At 40.3% G+C, this 24,709-nt stretch overlaps 1 protein-coding gene across 1 annotated transcript in view; it reads right to left on the bottom strand.

Moving 5' to 3' along the window:
• Positions 1-2,878: 2,878 nt before the first annotated feature.
• Positions 2,879-24,709, bottom strand: part of xylt1 (xylosyltransferase I) — a 211,193-nt gene continuing 189,362 nt past the window's right edge. Inside the window, exons 9-11 of the mRNA XM_052022363.1 lie at positions 20,243-20,438; positions 13,093-13,426; positions 2,879-7,059 (exon numbers count right to left, since the gene is read on the bottom strand). Of these exons, the coding sequence (XP_051878323.1) occupies positions 6,737-7,059; positions 13,093-13,426; positions 20,243-20,438 (853 nt within the window). The 3' untranslated portion in view covers positions 2,879-6,736. The remainder of the gene's footprint in view (positions 7,060-13,092; positions 13,427-20,242; positions 20,439-24,709) is intronic.

Raw genomic sequence — 24,709 nt, 5'->3', positions numbered from 1 at the left:
CTGGTCTTGAGGCAGAGAATAGCCTTGAACCTGAAACATTAACTGTTTCACTTTCCACAGATGCTGCCTGACATGCCGATAGTTTTTAACATTTTCTCTTTCAATTTTCGAGCCTTTTAGTTGGTAGAAAGACTTTATGAAGGACCTGAGACCATAGGTGTAGAATACCCAACATGCACCTACATCTTCTCTAATTAGCTTGTCATTTATACCCCAGTGAGAAGCAGAAATTCTTCAGCACTCCCATGCACTAAAGGGCCTTCCTCTACACGCTTTTGCCCTGCTGGGGGGTGGAGAGCAGGTCGCAGGGGCAAGGTGGGAAGATTCGGGGGAGTTGATATAGTGGATGAGCGCAGTGAAGAATATGTGTTTTGTGGAGAGTGGAATAGACTGGCAAAGAGTGGTGAATGCTCACGAAAGTTGTGGGGAAACTTCCTCAGAGAACCTTCACTGCTGCCCTCGGTGACTGTGGCCCAGTTAGACACAAGCCCTTCATCTAATATTGAAAATAGCCTTAAATCTCTGATTAAGATTCTTTCCTGTGTTTGGAACTTGCACTGTTCATCAATTGTGTATCATGCAACATAACACTTTTATGTGTTAAGCAATTAAACACAAATGTCAATCATGCTTTGTGCACTGATACCTCTCACTGCAAGTGCCCAGTAGCCCCCACAATGTACTGCCATCGAATTTTACTTTAAATTCCATTGCATAGTGCATAAAAACTTAGCACTACACAATAAAATTTCCATGACAATGTCTTCAGAAAAGGAGAATGGCATTTTAAAAAACATTGAATGAATTATTAAACCCAAGTTATGTTACAGCAATCCACTCCCTCCTATCTTACAACATTTAGAAATTAGCCTCTTTTAAATATTTGGAACATTGGTGGCTTAAGTCTTTGTTGCAGTTAATGTCAGGTAGAAGGTAATGGGAGATTACTTGATGCTCTGTAGAATGTGACTTGGCAGTGCAGTGGGTCTGAATTATGAGCTACCTCTGGGGCCTGGCTACATGGTTAACATTCCCTATTGGGGTAAATATCTGCTCTCAGCTGATTTACTGCAAAGCCATTTCACTTACTGTATTGTTCTGAGATCAGGCACTAAGTCATGATTCTCCATCCAGAGCACCGCAGGGATAGAAAGGCGGCCAAAACACAGTTTCAGGGACGATTAATTTGGTTTCAATTTTCTGGGTTAGAACGTTTGATGCCATCACAGAGTATGAATGTGTTTAATTCTCCAGTGCAAACATCCATTGCCTAACTGATTAAAAGAAAGGTCATCAAACAGTGTTTGCTATATTTACATGAAGCATTCCACATTAGGTTCAAGCTGTGAGAACATTACTGATTACATTTTCCATGTGTGGTTTATCATGAGATGTTTTTATAATTCTGGACCAGGGACAATGCATTTGTTTTATATCTATATTTAAGTGGAAACCAAATAATTGTTACATTGTTCGCTCCAGTTTCATTTCCAACTAACAAAGTTTCTGAAGAGGGGTGGTAGGATAACCTTGGTGTCCCACTCCACAGTAGCTTCTGAAAACTGCCAGCGAGCTTTCAATGTCAGCCAAGCTGTCAAGGACTCAGGTGCATTTCCACACAAGGGTGAAACAATCTGGATGCTCTCATACAACACATGGCCGGATGATTAGAAACATTTTCAGTTCAAATATATGGCATGTGACAGTGGGTGGGATTTGGGGACTGAATCATTCAGGGATGGATCAAAACGGAAATTGGTTCAGAGCGTAGGTATCAGCTGAGGATTAATGGTAGCATGGTCTGAGACCAAATCTTGAGGTTTGCATTCCGCATCACGAACTGCAGTCAAGAATCTGGAGACACAAAAGACTGCAGATACTGGAATATGGAGCAGAAACAAGTTGCTGGTCAGGTTACTGCCTGACCCGACCCACTGAGCAAAGAATCTGCACTAACATTCCAGTGAAGTACAGAGGAGATGTTGCATTGCTGCAGGTGTTGCCAATTCGGTGTTGAGTATTAAGGTGAGCCCTGTCAGCCCTCTTGAGGTGATCTGACAGAACATGGAGGAGCAGTGCCTTGACCAAATTTCTGTCTCAACCTTTCTTGCGTTGTAAGAAGAACAATACCTCACTGGGCTTTTGCAATGCCATGTAAAATGCAATGGAAATTAACATTCTTTTTAGCAGAATACTTGCATCAAGAAAGTGTTATTAATGAGGAAATGGTGCATTCCATTCCTAAAACTCAATCCCTGCTGCATTGACTATAAGAAAGATATTAATTTATTTGCAAATATTCTGAATATTTTGCCAAAGATTTACAACGCCAATTCCACCAAGTGGGTTGTATCAGTGCATTGAGCTCAAGGAGCTGCAGCAGGGTTTACCAAAGTTTGAACATTAGTGGGATGTAGAAAAGGCTGTAGGTCCTACAGCCCTTTGAGCCTGTTCCACCATCCAATCGGATCACAGGAGGCTCATCCAGACCTTAACTCCATTAAACAGCCTTTGTTCTGTATTTCTGTACAACCATGGCTAACCAAACAACCAGAAATCTCAGTGTTGAATTTTTCAATTAATCCAGCCTTAACAGCTTTTGGGGAGAGTTCCAGATTTTCATCACCCTATGTGTGAAGAAGTGAAAATGAATTAACCTAATTAAATAGTAAAGGAGACTCTTGTGTGTTGAGGTCTTAGCCATGAGTGTATCTGGATCAGAGTGACAGCACAGACATGTCCCATACTGCGAATGCAGCATAGTAGCCTGAGTAAAAAGATAAATAAAGATAAACGGCATGACGCAAATCTTTTTTTTGTATTTTAAAATTTTGCAATCAAAAACACAATATGACAGAAGGCATCTATATACAACAGCAGTTTTTTTTGGTATGATACAGCATTTAATACAACTGTTGACAATCTGCAAAATCTTGCTTTGTCAAACAAAAGCAGACTTCTTCACACCAGAAGGCAGCTAAGGCACAATTTCTGTGTTTCTTTTTCTCTCTGCTAATAGAAGGGCAAGTGGGTGCAAAACAGCTAGTGCAATTATTTGCTGAATATAATTCTACATACAGGAAATTGTACTGGTTTTCAGAACTTTGATCAAAAGGTCAAATTAAAGATATTTTTAAACTCATAAAATATTTTATTACTTTAAATAAATAACAAAATATTTACATCTTTCAATGTGCTGCATATTGGAATTTGTCCTTCTTTCATTGTATATACAGGTTCAGTTTATAAAATAATTCTTTACAGATTTTTTAATGCATATTTGGATCTTTAATAAAATAGCTGTTATTTTTTAAACACCACTTGGTCATCTTCTTTCTTTTAAAATGAGGGTGTGATTGCTAATTTATTAGGAGAGCCAGCACTGACCATCTGACATCCACACATTGGTTGACATTTAATAAGTGTACCTTTAATAACTCAAAGACCCCTTAATACGGTCTTTGGACAGGAATTGACCTAACCGTGACTAACAAAGCTCATTGAACAAAATATGTGACAATTTACAAATATGGTGCAGTGAACAGCACCTGAATATTTGCTCTGTTATCAGAGACATCTATACAGCATCTTGCAGTTTATTTGGCAAGATTATCTTCAATTTTGATGAGTTCTCACGACAGGGAACAGTTTGCATAGATCATACATTCAGCTCAGGTGAAACAGGCTCAGAAGATATTTCCGGTATCTATAGTATCAGGTAAAATAACTCCCATATGCAAGTGAGGTAGCACCCATGACAGCGCCCCTCATTATAGAAGGGAGAAGGCATTGAGCTAAAAGTTTTATGATAATTAATACATGGGCATCAACAGCACACAGGCTTGATAATGGACAGCTGGGGAACAATTTCATGAATTCCCTCCCCTGCCTCCCCCTAAGAAGACTTTGTTCACTCAGTTGTGAAATTTACTCGTCAACTTTATGCTTTTAACATTTGGATAAATTGAACAAATTGGAAAAGAGTACCTGCTGTGTACATTTCAAAGGCTGAATCTTGGAAGACAGAGCCTTGGGGAATACAGTCAGTTAGTTTGCATTCATAATGAATTTTGCAGAACACATGAAGTCAGCCACTATTCAACCCTTTACAGTCTGAGAAATTTCATTTTTTTAAAAGTACTTTCACTCCTAGTGGCTGAGAGGCAGGGGCAGCACATAAAAAAAATCACTTGCCTGTCCTTATAGATTGGTTACATTTTCAGCCTCACTACCATCAAATTATTAATTATTCGTGCCCCCATGTCTAACATTTACATGTGGATTTTCTTCTTCCCTTGTCAGCTTGAGTTACCATTGTAGATGCAAATAGATAGCACTGTATGAACTCAATCCCTCTCAAGCAAAGTCAGTTATCATTTACCAACAGGGCGAAGATACATTGATTATTACAAGAAAATGAGAGGAGGCTAGTTTTCTTTAAAATCTGCTACCTCAGAATTTCAGATTCCAGAAATCCCAAAAATGTGAATAAAATGAGGTTGAAGTGGGATCAGCGAGGAATTCACTCCTTATCATTGGCTTCTACCCTCTCCACCAGCATTAAAACCACCCTATTATCTAAACATATAGCAAGTCCTGTTCAGATTCAGATTCTTGAACATATTCATGGCTGAGATTACCAGTTCAGTCTGATTACTAATACATCAGGTGCTGCTCTGGAATAGTGCATAAAGACCCTTCCTCAATCCATAAATGAACCATTAACTTCAGGAATCTAATGACTACACTGCCAAGCTTGGAAACCTGGAATAAATGGGTGAGCGGTTTGGCTTTGATTGCTGGTGTTGAACCCATCCAAACATACAGTCACTCACCTCTGCACAACTGTTTTCATTGACTTTAATGGACCATAATGTGTGAGAGGGAGCACAACCAGCAGCCGGTACTCAGACACGTGCTTAGTGCTGATAACAAAAGGTGAATTTCTCCTCTAAAATGTCTGAAATGTACTTGAACTAGGAAGCAAAGTATTAAGAGGTTTCAATTGGTACCCTTCAAGAGGACTGTGCTAAATACCAATTAAGAACCTCTTGCTTTCTTCTCTTGACCTGCTGTGCTGTTGCAACAGTTTTCAATTCTTCATGGTAACTTTGTTGTAAAGCTGCTGTTAATAAGGTGAGATTCAAAACAGGTTTAAACCCTTTACTATCCTCAGGCTTTAACAACTGCTACTGTCTTTAGGAGCTAAATCTCCATGGTTAAGTCACAGTTCTTTATATGTTGCTTTCTGTATTGTGTATCTAACAAATTTTGAGTGGAGAATGCTGAGAAATTAAAGCAAGAAATTGGGTTGGGAGAGGTGAAGCTTACAGAAAACCCTGACTCTCTATTTAATGTTTAAGGTTAATTGTTTTACTCATATGTTATTAACAGAAAAATTTGACAATAGGTCAAGTTAAAATGGGAATGGGGTTTGTTTGATATGTTTCCACTGAAATGAAGAAAGAAAAACGTGGTGACAGACGGCCTATTGCTAGAATAGTCACACCAACAGTAATGTAGTTTGCTGAATTCAAATATTTGTTTATGGGACTAAATGTTCAAAAGACCAGGGATTTTCAGAATAATTAGAAATTCCAGCCCACGATTTCAAAGAACCTTAATTTTGCAAACTTTGTTTGGATGAGATAAAAAGCATAATTTTAAGAGAAGCACTAATAACAATATAAAGACAACAGTTCAGCTAAGTATTCATCTACTGAAAATGAAGTTCAGTTCTAGGTTAATTCTGTCTCGATAGCTACTGCTGACCTTGTACTCTAGTTGTGGATGCGCTCCTCTGAAAGGAAGTGGGGTACCATGCACAGCCCACAGCCTCTGCAGCACAGGGCAAATTTCTGCACCTCTCCCCTAAGGCTTCTGAATTAGGGGAAAAGAAACACATTTATGGTGCTGTGTTCAATTAGCTTTTTCACTGAAAGTGCAATGTCATTTTTTTTGCAAAACTTGTTACAGTAAACTTAAAAAAAACTATAACTGTGTAAGGAATATATGATGTAAATAATTTTAAGAAGCGTTGGCATATTGCTGGCATGAAAAGTAGTGATGATCCCTAAAAATCCTCAGCATCAGTGAATCAAATGAATTATTTTGGGATTGCTAATAAATAAGTTTTAAACTATATTGTTTTCTGAATCCAGTTCCTAGTCCTGGCTGCAGTATAATACTCAGATCATCTGTAACACAGTTAGAATAGTCAGTGCTGAAAGCCCTGTTTCAGCAGAGAGCATTATAACCCAGTTAGCTCTCACTCTTACAGTAGGTGCAACAATTACAAATAGTCCTGTTGACTGAAGCGTTAAGACCTCTACGGCTTTTAGGTCAGGTACAGATAAAGAACGTAGGAAGTCAGGGCACAGGCCTTTGTCAATAAAGGCAGATTATTAGTAGGATATAGATATCAAGCTGCAAAAGCAGCATCTACTCATTAGTCACTGACTAAAATGTTTAAATAAATAGAGTGCGAAAATTTCCTTCTATTTCTTTCGTACATGATAATACAATCACTTCTTTCATAGTGCCAGCGCAGCTAACACGGACTTCTTCTGTGAACATCGCTGTCTTCAGCTTTAAATGCACTGCTCTAGCTTTGCCACAACTTTACGAAGACATCCTGGAACTGTTGCTAAGAACTAAGGGAGAGACCCAACTGCAGAAATTGATCCCACTATCAGGCAATTCGTGTTTTTACGATGACTTGGGCGTGCACTAGGTGCTACCTCAGACGGCCGTTGGCTTTGACGGGCCCCAGTTCCGATTTGGGGTCCGGACTCTGGGAGCTCCAGGTTGTTTGACTGCAGGTCTGCATCACCGGGCAAGAGGTGGGACCAATGGTACAAATGTCCACAGCTGACCACAAGCTGTTCACCATGGGATCCACCCAGTTCTCCAGCTGTGAGCCTGTGAGAGCTGCATTACGCTTCGCCTGTTCCACTTGGCCAGGGGTAATGTGTATATTCAGAGCATTATTCAAGCTCTGGAAGCTCTGTTCCATGTACGCATTCTTAGGTGGCCCACTGTGTAGCTTAAGTGCTTCCTCTGCAAAATAAGAAGAAAAAATAGCTCATTATAACATTTGCAGATACTTGAAAATAATTTCTATAGTACTTTGTAAAAATGATCAGAAATATAATTACTGTTAATCATAGTACAATTTCACATCAATATTTAAAATCTGTCTTTACTTTTTTATACTGTTACTTTGACTTCATATTATATCATGTTTGATGTGTAAAATGTAGCATTATCATTTTAAGAAAACGTATTCACATGTGTACACAGACTACAGCTACACACATTAAACCGCAGGAGCAATCTGGTACTTTAGGCATATCAGTAAATTTAAATTGTGATTACACATCAGAGATTTGCATGTAATCAGCAAGATATAGATAGGATAGGAGTAAGTGTGTAAAAACTTGGCAGATAGAATATAATGGGGGAAATGTGAGGTTATCCACTTTGGTAGAAGAATAAAAGGTTAGCTTATTGTCTAAATGGAGCAACTACAGCACTGTAGAGTGGAATCTGAGTGAAACACAGAAAATTACAAGTGCAGTAAGTAATTAAAGGCAAATAGAATGTCCTCTCCCATAGATGGGAACCCATCACCACCATCCATTTGAAGAGGTAGGAAGTTCTCTTAATGTTTCAGGCAAGGCTCGTCTCTCTGGCAACACTATTTAGGCAGACTATCAGGTCATTTGCCTCATTGTTATTTGTGAGTCCTTGCTGTGCACAACCTGATTGTCAAATTCTCCCACATAACTGATGACTATTGTTCAGAAGTTGACAGTATCACAATGTCCTGATTGCATTAGGCAATTCATTATTGAAAACACATGATCCAAATTTTTGCACTAAATTCCTTCTTTGCTGTTTTACATTGCCTAATTTAAATTATTAAAAAAACTTCTGTTTTTTTTGGAAGGAAATGTATTTTTGATATTTCACGGAGAGATTTTAAGGAAGCATAGTTAATTGACAATAGCTAGTTAATCTCCACCAACTTCTGAGCTCTAGTTATCACATTTCTTGTATGATGTTTCTCCAATGCTCATAGCAAATTGTAGTTTGAAATTTGGTAAGCATGATTAAGGAAGGCCTTTTAAATGGCATTAATTCTTGGTTTTCCAACTAAGCTAAAGGAAAGCACAATGTTTCTAGTGTGCCTTTAACAATTCTTTCAGACCCCGAGTGCTCTACAGCTAAAAAAGTACTTTTGAAATGCAGTCATTGTTGTAATGTAGGAAATCTGATAGCTCGGTTGTGCACAAAGAGCTCCTGCAGATGGCAGTATGATAATGACTAGATGATAAATTTCAGTGATGTTGCGAGAAGGATAAATATTGGGATGTCCTGTAGATAATGCACCTACTTTTCTTTAAAACATGACCTTTTACAATCACCTCACGGAACAGATGGGGACTTGTACAGTAAATGGCAGAACCCTTGAGGACATTGATGTACCGAGGGACCTTGGGGTGCAAATCCATAGCTCCCTGGAAGTGGCAATGCGTGGATAGAGTGGTAAAGAAGGCATATGGCATGTTCGCCTTCATCGGTTGGGGCACTGAGTCTAAAAGTTGAGAAGTCACGTTGCAGCTGTATAAAACTTTTAGAGTATTGCGTGGAGTTCTGGAAGGATGTGGAGGGTTTGGAGAGGGTGCAGAAGAGGTTCACTAGGATGTTGGCTGGATTCGAGTGTAACGGCTATAAGGAGAGGTTGGACAAACTTGGACTGTTTTCTCTGGAAACAATCAGAGGCTGAGGGATAACCTGATAGAAGTAAACAAAATTATGAAGTTATGGTAGATAGAGTTTTTTCCCCCAGGGTGGAAATGTCAAATACAAGAGGGTATAAGTTTAAGGCGAAGGGGGAAAGTTTAAAGGAGATTTGTGAGGCATGTTTTCCCCCCAACACAGAGAGTGACATGTGCCAGGACAGGTGGCACAAGCAGATGCAATAACAACATTTAAGAGGCATTTAGACAGACACATGAACAGGCAGGGAATAGAGGGATACAGAACATGTTCAGGCTGATAGGATTAATTTAGATTGGCATCATGATCGGTGCAGCGATGGTGGGTATTTATGCCTGTTCCTGTGCTGAATTGTTCTATGTTCTGTTTAATATTTCATGTGAATGAAGGCCCCTCTTATGGGGTGTTGATCTTAACTTATTGAGCACAAAAATCTGGAGTGAGAATTGAACCCACAACCTTCTGATTCAGAAGCGAGGTCACAACAAGCTGAGACAAAGCTAAAACTATGCCTCATTGTTGCTGCTTGTAGTCTGTATGTGGACTGCTGTTTAACTAACCTCTGTTGCTTGCTTGTTGTTGTAATCCACCTGCGTTCATTGTCAAAGCTACATACATTAGAAACTCATTATGGCTGAAAACCGAAGCCAGATAGATTGGTTCAGTAACACTTCTGGTTCAAACTGACAGACAACCGTATAGTGCATAATGAATAAATGCGGAATCCTTTAACACTCACAGATGGCAGGAGAGATTATAAATAGCACTTGAGAAAAACACTTGTGATGTTTTTGTTCAATGATTCAACTGTTCAGATTGAACAAACGAAAAATGATTCATTAAACACGCAGCTCTGAGCCAAACCCATTGTACCTGGGGTTTCACCTGCTTCTCCTATACTTCTAGTACTTGAACATGAGCATCAAGATCAATAACATCCAGAGGTTAAGTTGCTGGACAAGCACCCAGAGCCTGGGCCATGTATCAGAGACATGAATTTGAAATAAAAAGGCTGGTATCAATAATGCCAATCATAAGCTATCAGAGTGTTGTCTAAAGCCAAACCTCACAGAAAGAAATCTGCCAGTCTAGCCTGTATGTGACTCCAGATCCACCAATATGGTTGACTTCTAACTGCAGAAGCAAAATAGGATGGACAAAAAATACAGTTATTGCCAAGGACATCCACAATGTTTAAAAAGCTTAAGAAGAAAAAAAGTTTAATAACATCATAGCAACAACTGAAGCAACTGGATCTAGACTCCATAGTTTCATGACAACTTCCAAGATAAAACAAATGGACCAGAGGAGGAAGGAGGAAAGCAAAGATGGTGGCAGCAGCCTCTGAGGAGCTTCTGTTAATTGCACAGTACTGATACAGCACAAGAGCTTTGGAGTTAGTTCATTCCCTCCTCAAGTGCTGGGCACCAGAACGACTGGAGGCCATTGCAGACACGGAAAGCAACATCACGATCTCATTTCCAAAGTTTCTTTTTGTTTTATTCTTGATTTGGATAGTGTTATTTGTTCCCCTTTACCAAGGGACCACTTTTATTAAATTAATTTCATTATGATTAGTGACATTGAGGCAACCTTTAATAGGCAATTAAGCAAAGAACTCATATTTTAATGACAAAAGGAAATGAAGAAAGAGGCAGCAAATGAATAATCAGAATGATCATTTCTTATGAATAAGATTTTCTATCCAGCTGAGGATCTGGTTGTAGCCAGCTAATCTCAGGTGATGCATCTAACATCAAAAATCATTGAAGATTTTCACACAGCAATCAGTGCAATGAAGATCTGTGAATCAGTGATGAGGCTATAGCTACTGTCTTAACTGCTGTTCATTACTGTGAAATACAGTCGTGATGCATGGTCTCGATGTGATGTCGACCATCCCTTTGCCTCCACAGATGCTGCCTGACCCACTGACTCCAGCAGTTTATTTTTTGTTTAGGGAGGGTATACTGACCTTCAAGGGAGGAAATGATACCTCCAAGGGTGAGGACATGGGTACAGGCTGCACAAACCACAGTGCATTTTTGTGGAATTTAGAAGGCTAAGGAGTTATTTGACTGAAATTTTCAGGATATTAGGCTGGACTGTTGGAGTGGACAAAGATACTTCTGCTGGTTGTGGCAGGATAGGACTCAGAAAAAGTCTAAAAATTAGAGTCAGGTTAGTGAAGTTAGGAAATGCTTGTACATGCAATAACCAATAGAAATCTGGAACTTTCTCCTACAAAAGATAGCTGATGTTAGTTTTTTTTTAAAAAAAAATTAAATCTGAGATTGATGGATTTATTTAATTAGCAAAGGTATTGAACTAAATTTAGCTAGGTCACGGAGAACAGGATATGGATATTGAGGATCACTATTCAAAGTGGCAGTGTTCACCAAATCAGTGTAATCGCAAAACATTGGATCTCAAAGTGGCAGAGGTTCAAGGCCCCTTTCTCAATCGCTCAAACATCTTAAATTCCTCATCTAAATTATTAGTTCTTCCTGCTCTGCCTCACCTCAATCCTAGATTCCTTCTGTGGCTCCATTTCCTGAAAACTTTAAGCCCACAATTAATGCTACACTGTACATACAATGCAATGTTACTGCAAATGTTACACCATACCTGGTTCCCAATCACACCAATGAAGAGTTAAATTAAGACCTTCAAATCTGTCCCTGAATGGTTTCATTATTAATACAAGATCACTTGAAATTTCAGTTGAGTGAAGCTGCTCTGTTCTGTAATGTTTCAGAAATATTTAATTCCTGGTAAATTATGTTGAAAATTTGTGCACATCTTATCATGTCTACTTTTGATTGTCCAGATCTGGTGAATTCTATTAAGTTAATTGGATGTTTCCAACTCTACTTAGTTTTAGTTGGCTGCAGTGACATTGGAAAAACAGTGGCCTCAGCTGTGACAGGTTTGGATATTTAATTTTGTGCATTATTCTTAAAATGTTGATTGTTATTGTTCTTCAAATGTGATGAAACAAGATGTAAAATGAGGAAAGGGAATCTGGGATAATGGGAATGATCTGGAGAGGAATCACAGAAGGGAAAATTTAAAAGTGAACCATGGAGAAAGGAAACTGTGACTTTTTATTAATACATGGATTCAATCAAAGCAAAGGAAACAAATGGTTCCTTTGGAAATGGTTAACTAGCCACCTCCCTGAACAGTCTGAACACTTTTATACTGTCATCCAAGTTATGCTGATCCTGTGTGTCTCATTGTTATCTTCCCATTTTGACTACAAACATTAACTTTGACAAGCAAGTATTGAAATCTAGATAAAATTTCAAGGTTATAAGGAAAATTCAATTTTTAATATGCTCTTGGTGATTAGTGACTCCCAGATAATGATGTTGTAATATAAATTTTAGGGAGTGTTTTTATTTTTAAGCCAGGTTTGTATTGTTAAATTGACTACAGCACTTCACATGCATAGATGTGGTTAAACAAAGTGCTTGTTAAGAGTACATTTAATGGGTGCTGTCCAGTCCTTGATATTTGTGGCAAGCTATGATTGAAGCAGTGAAGTGGTTGTTCTCATGGTAAACTGTACTCTGGCTGTACTTGTTTTGTAACTGAATCATTGTTGCGTAGGGAATGTTTCGGAACAGATTAGAGACAGCAACCAATCTCAATCCCTTAAATTGATCCTAGAACTGAAGAGAGTGGTCAATTTCAGCACAGGAGAACACTTTTGCCTACTGCCTGAAGCATAAAGTAGCATAGTAAAACAAGCCAGAGAATCACTAGTTTGACTATGAACAGGACGGGCACCATCTCAGCAAGCAGGAGGGAACATTTATATCAATACAGTCCAATGACACCTGACATATATGGGTGTCATACCATCAGGATCAGGTTCAATTGTGATTAATTCCACAGTCAAACAGCCAACTAACTGTTGAGACATCAATGAGACATGAAGAAAAGGAGTGCTTATGGGACCACATTTATATTTTAAAAAAAAGAGAAGACTGAAGACATATTGAAATAAAAATCAGTGCGCTTCCCCACTTTAAACAATAGTTTTGTTTCCTGAAAGGTAGATTTACTTGCCATATCCATGTGGAGTGATTGCAGTGAGTAGCATAGATACCTTCTTTCAGAAGGGGAAAGCACGTGAGGGAGGGAAGTATAGAATATTATGCAGACAGAGAGGGAGGAAGCTTGTGTGGAATGTGGACCTGTTTCCATGCTATAAATTCTTCAAGGTGGCTCTGGTTTTAAAAACCCATGCATTCACCCTCGTTGCTATTCACGGATTGCATTACCAGGCATATGACTCACCTTTTCTGATTGGCTGCCTGTTCGAGAACGTCAGAGGTGCAACCAGAAACTTGGTTTCAGCAATGGGCGCCCAGTGGTGCAGAATTTTAACCGTCCACAAGCCTGGCCGCAGAGGCAAGTTCAATGGAGGTTTGTAATGAGTGAACTCAGCACCTGAATCAACCTGAATGTCGTAGGTTGCTGCAATAACATTAATTGGATCGATCCAGACAACAGTGACTGTAGCATTGGGACCTTTGCCCCACTTTTGCATGCCAATAGGCTCGTCCATGGGTCCAATGAGCCCTCCGTAGTTCCGGAAAATTCTTTCCTTAGCATCCCACTCTGTGCCAACCTGAAAGCAAAGAGATTCCAAGTTTAAATAATTGCCTGCAAGTCACAGATTACAAACGCCTATGAAAGAAGACCATAGATCACAGGTATATCTTGTTACTTGAGAAAACAGGACAGCAACTTGGTATCTGCTGGGATGGAGCTCCGAGATCAGAGCTTGGTAAACCCTTTCCTCACAGCTTCAGTGACCTGGATTTGATCCTGACCTCTGGTGACATCTGTGTGGAGTTTGCATGTTCTCCCTGATACCGCTATACACTTTCCTGTTCAAGTACTTTTTAAGGGATTGTAAATGTCACCAGTTTTAGGCCATTAAACAGTTGTTCCGTGTACCAAATTCAGCAGTGGAATGGGCTGTACCCAATTCATGCAGATTTCTGACCATGTTCATCTATTTTCAGGTAGTCACCAGAATAGGTATCAAGTCTTTTGCATTTGTTAATGGGAAGCCCATCAGCTGCTCAAGCACCCCCTGAGTGGATTTCCACTTTTCTGTAAGACAGTAAGCCTCTCTGAGGAGTTGGGAGGAGTAGTGGTGCTTCTCCTTACCGCAGAACCTCTCCCACTGCATGACTGCTGGCTGCTCTACCACACCTGCCAATATATACTTCCAGACAGATGTTTGAGCTGTGCTGGGAGCCTCTGCCTATGGAGAGCGATAGACACAGGTAGCTCATATATTTTGCAGGGGGGAAATCAATGAGGCTGAAGGACCAGTGCTGAATCAGCCATTAAAGTTCAGGTAGCTGCAGCTTCTGCAGTGCCGAATCTAAAGTCCAAAACAGGCTTGAGTGAAAACCTACCAACAAGCAATTTGCTTACTGTTTTATTCTGATTCCCACCCCTTTTCTCATGCAAAAAGTCCAAATTTTACCTCAGAAGAATCAAACCAACTTCTTTCTAAAGTTCACTGAGATGGTCTTTATCAATTTCCTAGGACTTACACTGACCAGGAACTTAACAAGAGTAGCCACATAGATCTAGTAGTTACAAGTCAGAGGTTGGTATCATGTGCAAAATGATTTGCCTCATGACTCCCTGTCAACAACATGGTCCAAGACAGCAGCATGATGAAATATTCTTCACTAGTCTAGTTAAGTGAAGCTTGAGACTGTCCAGGAGAAAGTAAACATCACCACTTACCCTGAAAAGTTCACCCTCTCCAACGGCCACAGTGTGCACCATCTACTGTAACTGGCCAAGGTTTGCTCGGATTTACCTCCAAAGGCCAGCAGGTAGATGGGAAATGCTATCACCTGCAGGTTCCTCTCCAAGGGACAACTATTCTGACTAGCCAACATGTCACTGCTCCTTCATCATCACTGCTGCACAATGCTGGTACTCCACACCTAACTTCACACAAGAGCACTTTTATTTAGACTTCTAAGGGGCTTGTCATGGTAGACGCTGAGGGGATGTTTCTCCTCATGGGAGTATCCAGGGAGGTTAGAATCAGAATAAAGACTCACCATTTAAGACAAGGATCAGCAGGAATCTCTTCAGAGGGTTTAACTCTTTGGAATCTTCTATCTCAGAGAGTTGTGGAGACTGAACCATTGAATATATTCAAGGCTGAAATGGTTAGATTTTTGGACTATAGAGGAAGCAAAAACTTTGGGGTTCAGGCAAGTTGAGGCCAAAATCAACTCTGTCTTGATCCTATGGAGAGGTTGAGTGGGCTTGAGGGGGTTACCTGCCTCACTACTTATGTGTAAGAAGGCAACCATTACCTTCTGATGGCAGCTGGTTTGGGCAATGAATGGTGGACCTGGCAATGATAGCATTAAAGAATAAAAAATAAATTACAACTGATTACCATTTTGAAGGGGCCTGAACTACAAGCTCGGATGATATTTCCAGAGTTATATAACTGAGCTAACCTCCAGCTTGCTTGTGCAGTCTGAGCACCAGCCCTAACCTTAATTGTGAACCTCTCTCACTGACAGCAGCTGGTCGCACGGTGAGGAAAATCACTTTGATCAGCTCATATCTTGAGCTCACGGCTGTAATGGTAGCAGAGAAGGTCCAGTAAAATATCATGTCCTTTTTGCAGCAACATGTGAAGATTGGAATGAGCCTTGGAAATCTGTTGCCTGTGTGAACACACAGACAGTGATTCTGGAGAGTGAATGAGAGAAGCCTGTCTTGCTAGTACCTGCAACGAACTTCATTTTCAGTTCTCTAATGGATCACATGCTCTATAATCACAGGTCTTTTGTAACAATAAATGGGACTGCCTTATACCTAAGTGCCTTTTGTAAGGATTGCCAAGACTGAAGCCTCACTGGGCCTCCTCCTTTCACCTGCTGTCATTGATGCTGCTGTTTCAATAGAAAATCTCTGACAGAAGACATAAAGGAACCGCTTTTCTATAGAAAGGTTCCACTTGTCCTGAATAAACTTAACAACTGATTTCCTTTGCCTTGGAGACCTGCCAGAGAGACAGCTCTATAACATCTTGTCTTGCAACTTTTGTTAAATTTATAAACAAGAGTCTCTTTGACTGTTCCCATGTCTCTCTGAGGGAGCTCTTCTGACTTTGTTTCTGCACTCCTATCTGAGGAGTTGCTGCTGCTGGCCCTCGTCTGCTCTTACTCTGGAGCTCTCCCTGGCAGCTCTAATTCTGCCCCTGGAGTGCTCTCATCTGACCCCGTTCCTCCTACACAGTCCACTAATGCTAGCTTTAGGATGTCGCCTTTTGTTTGATCTGATGAGGAATGTTCCAAGGGTCATTGTTTGAAATGTGGTTCAGAGCACTGATTTTACTACAAAGGCATTCCTTCTGCTTTGAAAATTAAGGAAGTCTAGTTTCTCAACCTAAACACTTGTAAACCCAGTGTTCAATACAGGGTGAGTGGTGAGAGGAAGGAGTTTTAAAGGAGATTTGAGGGGAATGCTTTTACATAGATGGTGGTTAATATCTGGAACCTGATGCCAGAGGAGGTTATAGAATCAGATACAATCACTATGTTGGAGAGATGTTTAGACAGGCACTTGAATGGGCAAGGCCTAGAAAGATACAAACCTAACATGGGAAAATAGAATTAGTGTAGATGGGCAGAAAGGTAAGCAAGGACATGGAGGGCCAAAGGGCTATTCTGTACAATGACTCTATGGACAATCACTGCTTTCACTGGAGTCTAAAGATATGCACAATTTGGTTTAGTGCACATGTACATCTGTCATAGGTAATGTGCTTTCACTTTAGTTAGTACAACATTCTGTACATCACTGATAAATGATATTCCTTCCACTTGGTGTAAAGAGCAGAATGAATCACTGGGATATCTTAGGCAAGCACAAGAAAGGGTTCACCACAGGCAGAGGACCATAATCATCGATGACTGACTGTCTTGCCAGCAGCTCATCTATTGCATCTATTCACATTCTTTTTGAGTGAAATGAGGGAGTCATAATGCAAGTCTAAGTGGAGATATAAGGGACTGTAGATACTGGAAATCAGGAGCAGCACAGAAGGGCACTGGAGGAACTCAGTGGGTCAGGCAGCATCTATGGGGGGAAAATGGACAGACGACATTTTGGGTTGAGACCCTTCTTCTGGCCTCGCTTTCCCAAACATGCCATGGAACTCTACTCCTGATCCGCTGAGTTCCTCCAGCATTTTGTTAGTTGCTCCAGGTTCCAGCTTCTGCAGTCTCTTGTGTCTCCCTAATATTAGAGCTCTGCCATTTAGGAAGTCAATCAAGAAGCAGTTTCGCACACACAGGTTGGTGGAATTCAGGAGCACTCTTCCCCCAAAGTTCTGTGGGCTCTAGCCCCATTGACATTTTCAAAGCTGAGAACAATGGATTTGGGGCAAGGTTAGGGAGGTCAATGAATAAAGGACAGATGGAGTACAGAACGCTATAGCACAGGAACTGGCCCTTTACCACATGGTGTCTGCTCTGACCATTAAACCAATCTAAATTAATCCCATCTGCTTGCATATGGGATATATCCCTCAATTCCCCGCCTGTTCATGTGTCTGTCTAAATGCCTCTTAAATTTGCTATCTTATCTGCTTCTATCTGGCAGCAAGTTCTAGGCATCTACCACTCAGTGTGTGTAAAAAAAAATTGCCTCACACATATTCTTTAAACTTTTCCCCTCTCACTTTAAACCTACGTCCCCTAGTACTTGATATTTCCTCCCTGGGTATCTGACTGTCTACCATATCAATACCTCTCGTAATTTTATATACTCAAGATCAGCCATTGTACAACTGAATTGTGGGAATGACTGTTCTTATCCTACATTCCTGGAAATTGTTATTGATCCTTCAATTGTGACCCTTCATACTGCAACATTAAAAGAACTGCTCTGCGATTGTGCTGGTGAAAGCTGATTGGTTAATTTAGTCTTGTTTGACATAACAAAAGGAAATGAGAGGCTGATCTCAATCCTTTGCAGTCAACACAGGGAAGAAGCTAACACATTACTTTTTTGTAAGTGAAATAGTGATACATAGGATCTAAATCATTCATTCTTTCAACAAAAGGCAATCAGACATGCCAGTTTGGATCAATTCCACGTATGGTATTAGCCAGATTTAGTATTTCTGGCATTCAAACAAAATCAGAAACATTAGCACCGATTTTCAGGCCTGTTGAGCTGCAATGTGAATGCTAATTTGCTTTCGCCCTTTAGATTATCTCCTAGGGTGCAGTTTTCACATTCAACAAGGCAAACGCAAACCCATGCATTAGTCGCAGCTGGCTCATGCTCTAGATATTCATTTTGAATTGCCCTTATTGCCAAGCAGTGCCATTTTCCCTCCTTGGTTGGTGAACTTGGCTAACATTACATTGGTTTGATATGTGTGGGCACTCTCTCAAAGAGATGGCCAAAGAAACACCCTCTGGATGCAAAGGGTTCTGCTGCTCAACATTTCTGGAAGTTCAGATTCTCAGATAACTGACTATAATTTCATTAGAGGGCAGGCACGGTAGTGTAGCGGTTAGCGTAATACTATTACAGAGCCAGCGACCCGGGTTCAATGCCGGCCGCTGTCTGTAAGGAGTTTGTACATTCTCCCCGTGACTGCGTGGGTTTCCTCCGGGTGCTCCAGTTTCCTCCCACATTCCAAAGACATACAGGTTAGGAAGTTGTGGGCATGCTACGTTGGCGCCGGAAGTGTGGCAACACTTGCGGGCTGCCCCCAGAACAGTCTGTGCAAAAGATGTATTTCACTGTGTGTTTCAACGTACATGTGACTAATAAAGAAATATTATCTTATTTATAGAATAAGGTTCAGTACTGTGCACAAGAAAAATTACTTGTGAAATGTATATTTTTCAGGAATTTAGTGAACATAAAGGAAAATCTTTGTTCATCAAGTCACATATTGTGCAATTCATTAGATTGAGTAAATAGCAAGATAAGAATGGTAGTAGTAAGAGGTAGAGTTGGAGTTGGAATGTGTAGAGAAAAGATGGGGATGTGCAGAAGTGAAATACCTTGTGAGGTGGAGCGGTGGGATAGATTAAGATTTGCAGTCAAGATCAGTAATCAGTCAATGGGCCCATGGTGGCAGGGGTCAATAGGAAACTGGGAAATTTACTACTCATACTCCTTAGAACCTGATTTTTCTCATGCAATCTTCATACAGCCTTTTGTCTTATACCTCACTCTTCCCCCCATCCCCCCCCCCCAGCTGTTTTGAAGCCTGTAACACCTCCATTCTTCTCCCGATTCTGAGAAATGCTCCCTAACCCAAAACATTAACTATTTTTTCCCCCACACACGGTGCTTGACTGGCTGAGTTCTTCCAGCATTTTCTGTTTCTGTTTGGTAGAGTTATCTGCTTGAATGGTTCTACAGTGCTGCAATATCAGAGTGCAGCCTTCTCTGGGAGAAGAACAAAGAAACTCGCACCCTTTGGGGGATTGGTTTGTCCCTCTACAGGTCTATTATTTGTGCAGATTGTGTTAATTACACTTGAGATGGCAAATTATCAACAGCAAAACCTCTGGAGGGATGTGTGACATGGAAGCCGGTTGTACGTAGGCTGCCATCAGATGACGAGGTGTCACACTTACAATGGGGAGGCAAAGCAGTTGGATGGGGGTGGACTGGATAGAACACTTTGCACAGGGCTGAATGTGAGAGAGCAAACAGCCCAAGGAGACTGCATTACTCCCTTGGACTGAAAAGGAGATCCCTGCCTGAAGAAAAAGACAAAATCAGTGCAGAATAGTTTTAAAATGCTCAAAAACACCAACTGATATTCTTCATCTTCAAGCAGCAAACAATCTGCTCAAATCTGTTCCTCCCGCAGGTTGTTTGTTGCTTCAGATTCCTGCAACTGCAGTCTCTTGTGTCTTCTTCCTCAAGATGGCTGACAGAGAGGACACCAAAAACTCAAACTGTGAACGACAGGCAGATCCTAACCAGGCCTTTCACCAGAGGAGTTGTGGCAGCTATTTGCAACTCAACAGAGTAAATATATTGCTGAATGCTTTAAAGGGGGAAAACAATACAGTGCCACCAATAGTATCACAGGAAATCACAAATAAATTGGGGTGGGCACAATTCGCCTATGTCTCCTTTAGGAATGTAGCTTAGGCAACAGGAAGGATAAATTTTAACAGGGATAATTTACTTTCATCCAAGATAAACCTTTCCCCTGTTCTACTGGACCAACTCTTTAGTTATCCCATTTGGATTCAAAATATTTGGTCCTGGCCAGAGTGCCAGGAGTTCATGCTGTCAGAAAAGAATTGAAAACAGTTAAATATTTAGTTGAAATGGCAATTACAATTAGAAGAGATAATTTCTTCAGAGCAATGAAATAACATGCTTCTACTGTTTTTTTTACCTCAGCAAACTGTAGCCGTGCAAACTCATTCGTGGGATTAGAGAATTTAAACATTTTCCTCGGCATCACCCAAGTCTCCAGTGTTTCCAGTTTACTGGTAGCCAGGTTTGTTGCGTGGTGCTTCAGCAAGTAGCCTTGGAACCGGTCAGCATAGAAGTAGAGGTGAACAGACACAGGGTGACCCATGCCATAATATCTAGAATTAAGAATGGGAACAGGGAGCGACATTAGCCAAAAAATAACACCAGACATTTTATGACCACAATCATAAAATAAGGAACGGTCCAGATAACAAAGAGTGCTCAGGTAGAGTATTTGGCCCATGGCTTAAAGACCCCATTAGCACAGAGAAAGCTATTTAGAAATGAACTCATTATAAATAGCCCCAGAGATGGAGGAATTAAAGCCTTTAATCCCTGTTGTTTGCTTTTAACTGGCTCCTGCTAGATTAACACCCGCTGGCATGATTTAGAAAACCATACAGAGAACAGCAAGGTCAAATGAAGGAAAAAAGAAGTTTAATGTTACTGTTTTGCATTATTCCATGTACATACACCGGTCTTTTTCTATTGAACACATATGTAGTATTGAAATAAAGGATTTGTCCTGACATGAAATAGAAAGCTTGGTATGAAGCCAAAAACAAAGGGAAACTTCAATGATGGCAATGTCCATAAACTGTTAACTGAAGTACAACAGAATTACTGTCAGAAACAGAAGTTTTTTTTTTACTGACAAAGCATTATTGGTAATTGCAAAAAGCCATGGTATTAAAATAATGCAACATCTAGCCCTGGTAGTGAGACTTTGCTAATTTGAACAAAACAGAAAAGCAGATTAGATATCTTTATTAGTCACATGTACATCGAAACACACAGTGTAACGCATCTTTTGCAGAGAGTGTTCTGGGGGCAGCCCGCAAGTGTTGCCACGCTTCTGGCACCAAATAGCATGCCTACAGCTTCCTAACCTGTACGTCTTTGGAATGTGGGAGGAAACCGGAGCACCCGGAGGAAACCCACGCAGACACGGGGAGAATGTACAAACTCCTTACAGGCAGTGGCGGGAATTGAACCCAGGTTGCTGGCACTGTAATAGCGTTACGCTAACCGCTACACTATCGTGCTTACATTTTTACATAGTGGTAGTTTGGCTAAAGTTGATTTTCAAAAGGGACCCAGTTGTCTTTGTGCATATCACTGAAAGTCAACATGCAGGTGCAGCATGCGATTAAGAAGGCAAATGGTGACAGGGTGTTGTTACGAGAGGATTTGCGTACAGGAGGAAAGATGCCTTACTGCAATTATGGAGAGTCTTGGTGAACCACTGTGCAGTTTTGGTCTCCTTACTTGATAAACAATATATTTTCTATAGAGGGAGTACAATGAAGATTCACTAGACTAGTTCCAGGGATGGACGGCTTGCTGCACACGAGACATTGTGTAGATCAGGCCAGTATTCACAAGAGGAGATCTCATTGAGATTTACAAAGTTCTTACACGGCTCATTGGGCTCGATGTTTCCTCAGGCTGAGGAATCTAGAAGCAGGTGTCACAGTTTCAGAATAAGGAAAGGACAGAGATGAGGAGAAATTTCTGTTCTTTTTTCCTTTTGCACTATCTTTATGTACTTGTGTATGGAAATGATCTGTCTGGATGGCGTGCAAACAAAAGTTTTTCACTGTATCTCAATACATATGACAATAATAAACCAACTACCAATTAATTCACACAGTGGCGAACCTTTGGAATTCTCTCACCCAGTCATTGACTGCATCAAGACTACTGGATTCCTGGATATTAAAGGAATCAAGGGTCATGGGGATAGTGCAGGAAAATAGTGCTGAGGTAGAAGGTCAGCCATAATCCTGATGTATGGAAGATCAGACTGAAAGGGCCAGATGGTCTGCTCCTGCTCCTGATTCTTGTGTTCTTAAGCAAGCAGGCATGAGAAAAATGTGTTGGAATGACCAACTTCTGAAATTGTGAGCAGAAAGTTGTATTTTTACTAAAAACTTTCTTCACAATCATGCCGTTGAACTTCTAGCAGCCATACAGTTAAAGAGGGAGCCTGGGTGTTTATTAGGGAGAATTTCAGACTACAGCAGCAAAAATAAACATTTGTGTAGAGGAGTTGTCTGGTCACTCACAGCCTGCTATCTCCCACAGCTGGGGCAGGAGCAGTGGGTTGCTCAGGAGCACAGAAGTGGCCCATTGGCTGTTAAATGACCACTATTGTTAGGTAGTTACTCATCCCCTTGAACCCCTTTTGCCAGATCTTGACTACCCTGTTTGCTTAACAGAAGTCAATCAATCTGAATTTTGGAAATTTCCAATTCTTTGAGCCTCATGGGCATTTTCAAGCTGGTGCTGCAGGAGGTCCACTTGTTCTCCACCTTCCAGACATGTTAATTTGTTGTGCTACTAACAAATTCAAACTCTTACTAATTGCCGTAACTTTATTTTCCTGCTATGCTGTTAATAGTTCATTCATGGAGAAACCCACAGAAGAAGCATTTGTTGATGTTGGTTGTGGATGTTGCTGTTAGATCCACAAACAACTGCAGGAGTTTCGGAAAAAGCAGGGGTTATAGAAACAGAACTCACTGCAAAAACAAGAGTGAACTCAATAAGGGGAAGAAAAGACGATCGGGGGAGGGGTAGCCTGTGACGTTCAGGATAATTTAAAAAATGAAGGATGCTGAACTAAAAGCCCCAGGGAAAGAAACTTTTTAAATAGTTTAGGCTAAGTTAACAAGCAAATTGAAAGCAGAATTGAGAATGGAAGCCTGCTACAGACCCCTTGGGCAGGTTAAGTAGTGTGAAATGTGTTAAGTTGAGATATGAGGTATATTATACATATACAAATATATATGGGAAATAATGCTGTATAAAATCGGAAATGATGCAAGACACTCCATTACGAGACTAACCCTTTGTGATGGACCCCACAAAAGGTAGTTCATTTCTAGATCAAATTCGAAGGAGTGGTCAGGGCAATTTAATGCAATAGTTGGTAACTAATGATTATGATACAATTACTTGGAAACAAACATAGTGACAGCTAGAACAGAAAACATATTTTAAGAAGGCAACTTTAAAAGAAATAAATTAATGGAAATGAATTAATGTTAAAATGCCTGAAATGAACTCACAAATTGAGCAAGTAACTTCTATAAACCAAACAAAAATGTTAAACTGTAATAATAAGGGAGAAGAGTAATTCCCCGATATGATGCCTCCATGAGGGGACAGATGAACAAGAGGCAGACGTAAATTTATATACCATCTTTTATGTCCTTTTAGGATGTTCCATAGTGCTTTACCATCAATGATTTACTTTCTGAAGTGCAGTTAGCTTTTACGTTTCCTTGAATGACTAATTGTATATTTCAAACGGCAATGTGATTATTATCAATCTGCTGTTGTAATGTTGAGGGAGAGATAATTATTGGCTATGCCAAGGCATTGAGGATAGTTCCTCAGCTTTTCTTTGAAATCATCCTTCAGAGAGAAGGTAGAGCCTCTGTTTGATGTCTCATCTGAAAGTCAGCTTGTAAGGAAAGTATCCTGCTGTTCCTCAGATCAGTGCAACTTTCTGCTGGAAACAGACTCATATTTCCATCTGTAATGGTGTAGGGAGAGGGGGAATCTGCCCAGAGGGAAGGGTGAGGAATGCCGAGAGGAGCAGAGGAATTTGTTAAAACAGATTGCAGTGCTGGGACGCAAAGACCTTGGAAGTAATGATAAGTATAATATGTTGGGACTGTACTGAAACATATGGCACAGTAGAAAAGTAATGATAAAAATTAAAAGCTTAAACTAATGAAGCTAAGTGTAAATACTTCCTAAAAATATTCACAGGATAACACTAACTAGCCACTAAATCTCTAAAGAACCACTGTTTTTCTGGGATATTTTGAACCAAATAGAACAGAGATATTTGTAAGCAGCAATTGATTGGATTGATTTGAGGGTCCCCAAGGAGTAAATAAAGGAAATGTTTAAGGCACCTGCTACCAATTGGCAAGAAAATGATTGGACACCTTTTCAGTTCTCTGGAGCTGGAGGCAGGTGGTTACAGGATCTATTGTTAAAAGGTTGCATATGGTAGCAATAGAATAGTCAGTCAGAGTGAAGCTAATTGATATAGAATCAAATAATCACATTGCTGAATGCGACTTAGACTGATTTTATGCACATAACTTATGATCTTTAACTCACCGAAGGAATGCCCCAACTATTGCTGGGAGAAGATGCCATAGTTTGTTTTCTCTGCTATTTAATACACCAAGTAAATTGACTATGTTTGCTGTACAATCATGGGCAGGCACTGTCAGCAATCAATACTCTGTATCTGGAAACAATTAAGAATCTATCCAGCATATTAGTGTAATGTCATCATGGTGGTAAAGTGGTTCTGATACCAGAGTAGTGATCTAGAGGCCTGGGCTAATGGGAAATTAGT

Source organism: Pristis pectinata, chromosome 8, assembly GCF_009764475.1.
Source record: "Pristis pectinata isolate sPriPec2 chromosome 8, sPriPec2.1.pri, whole genome shotgun sequence".
NCBI classification, from domain to species: domain Eukaryota; kingdom Metazoa; phylum Chordata; class Chondrichthyes; order Rhinopristiformes; family Pristidae; genus Pristis; species Pristis pectinata.
Note: the sequence above shows the minus strand (reverse complement) of the source record. Positions and strands in the feature narration are given on the sequence as shown.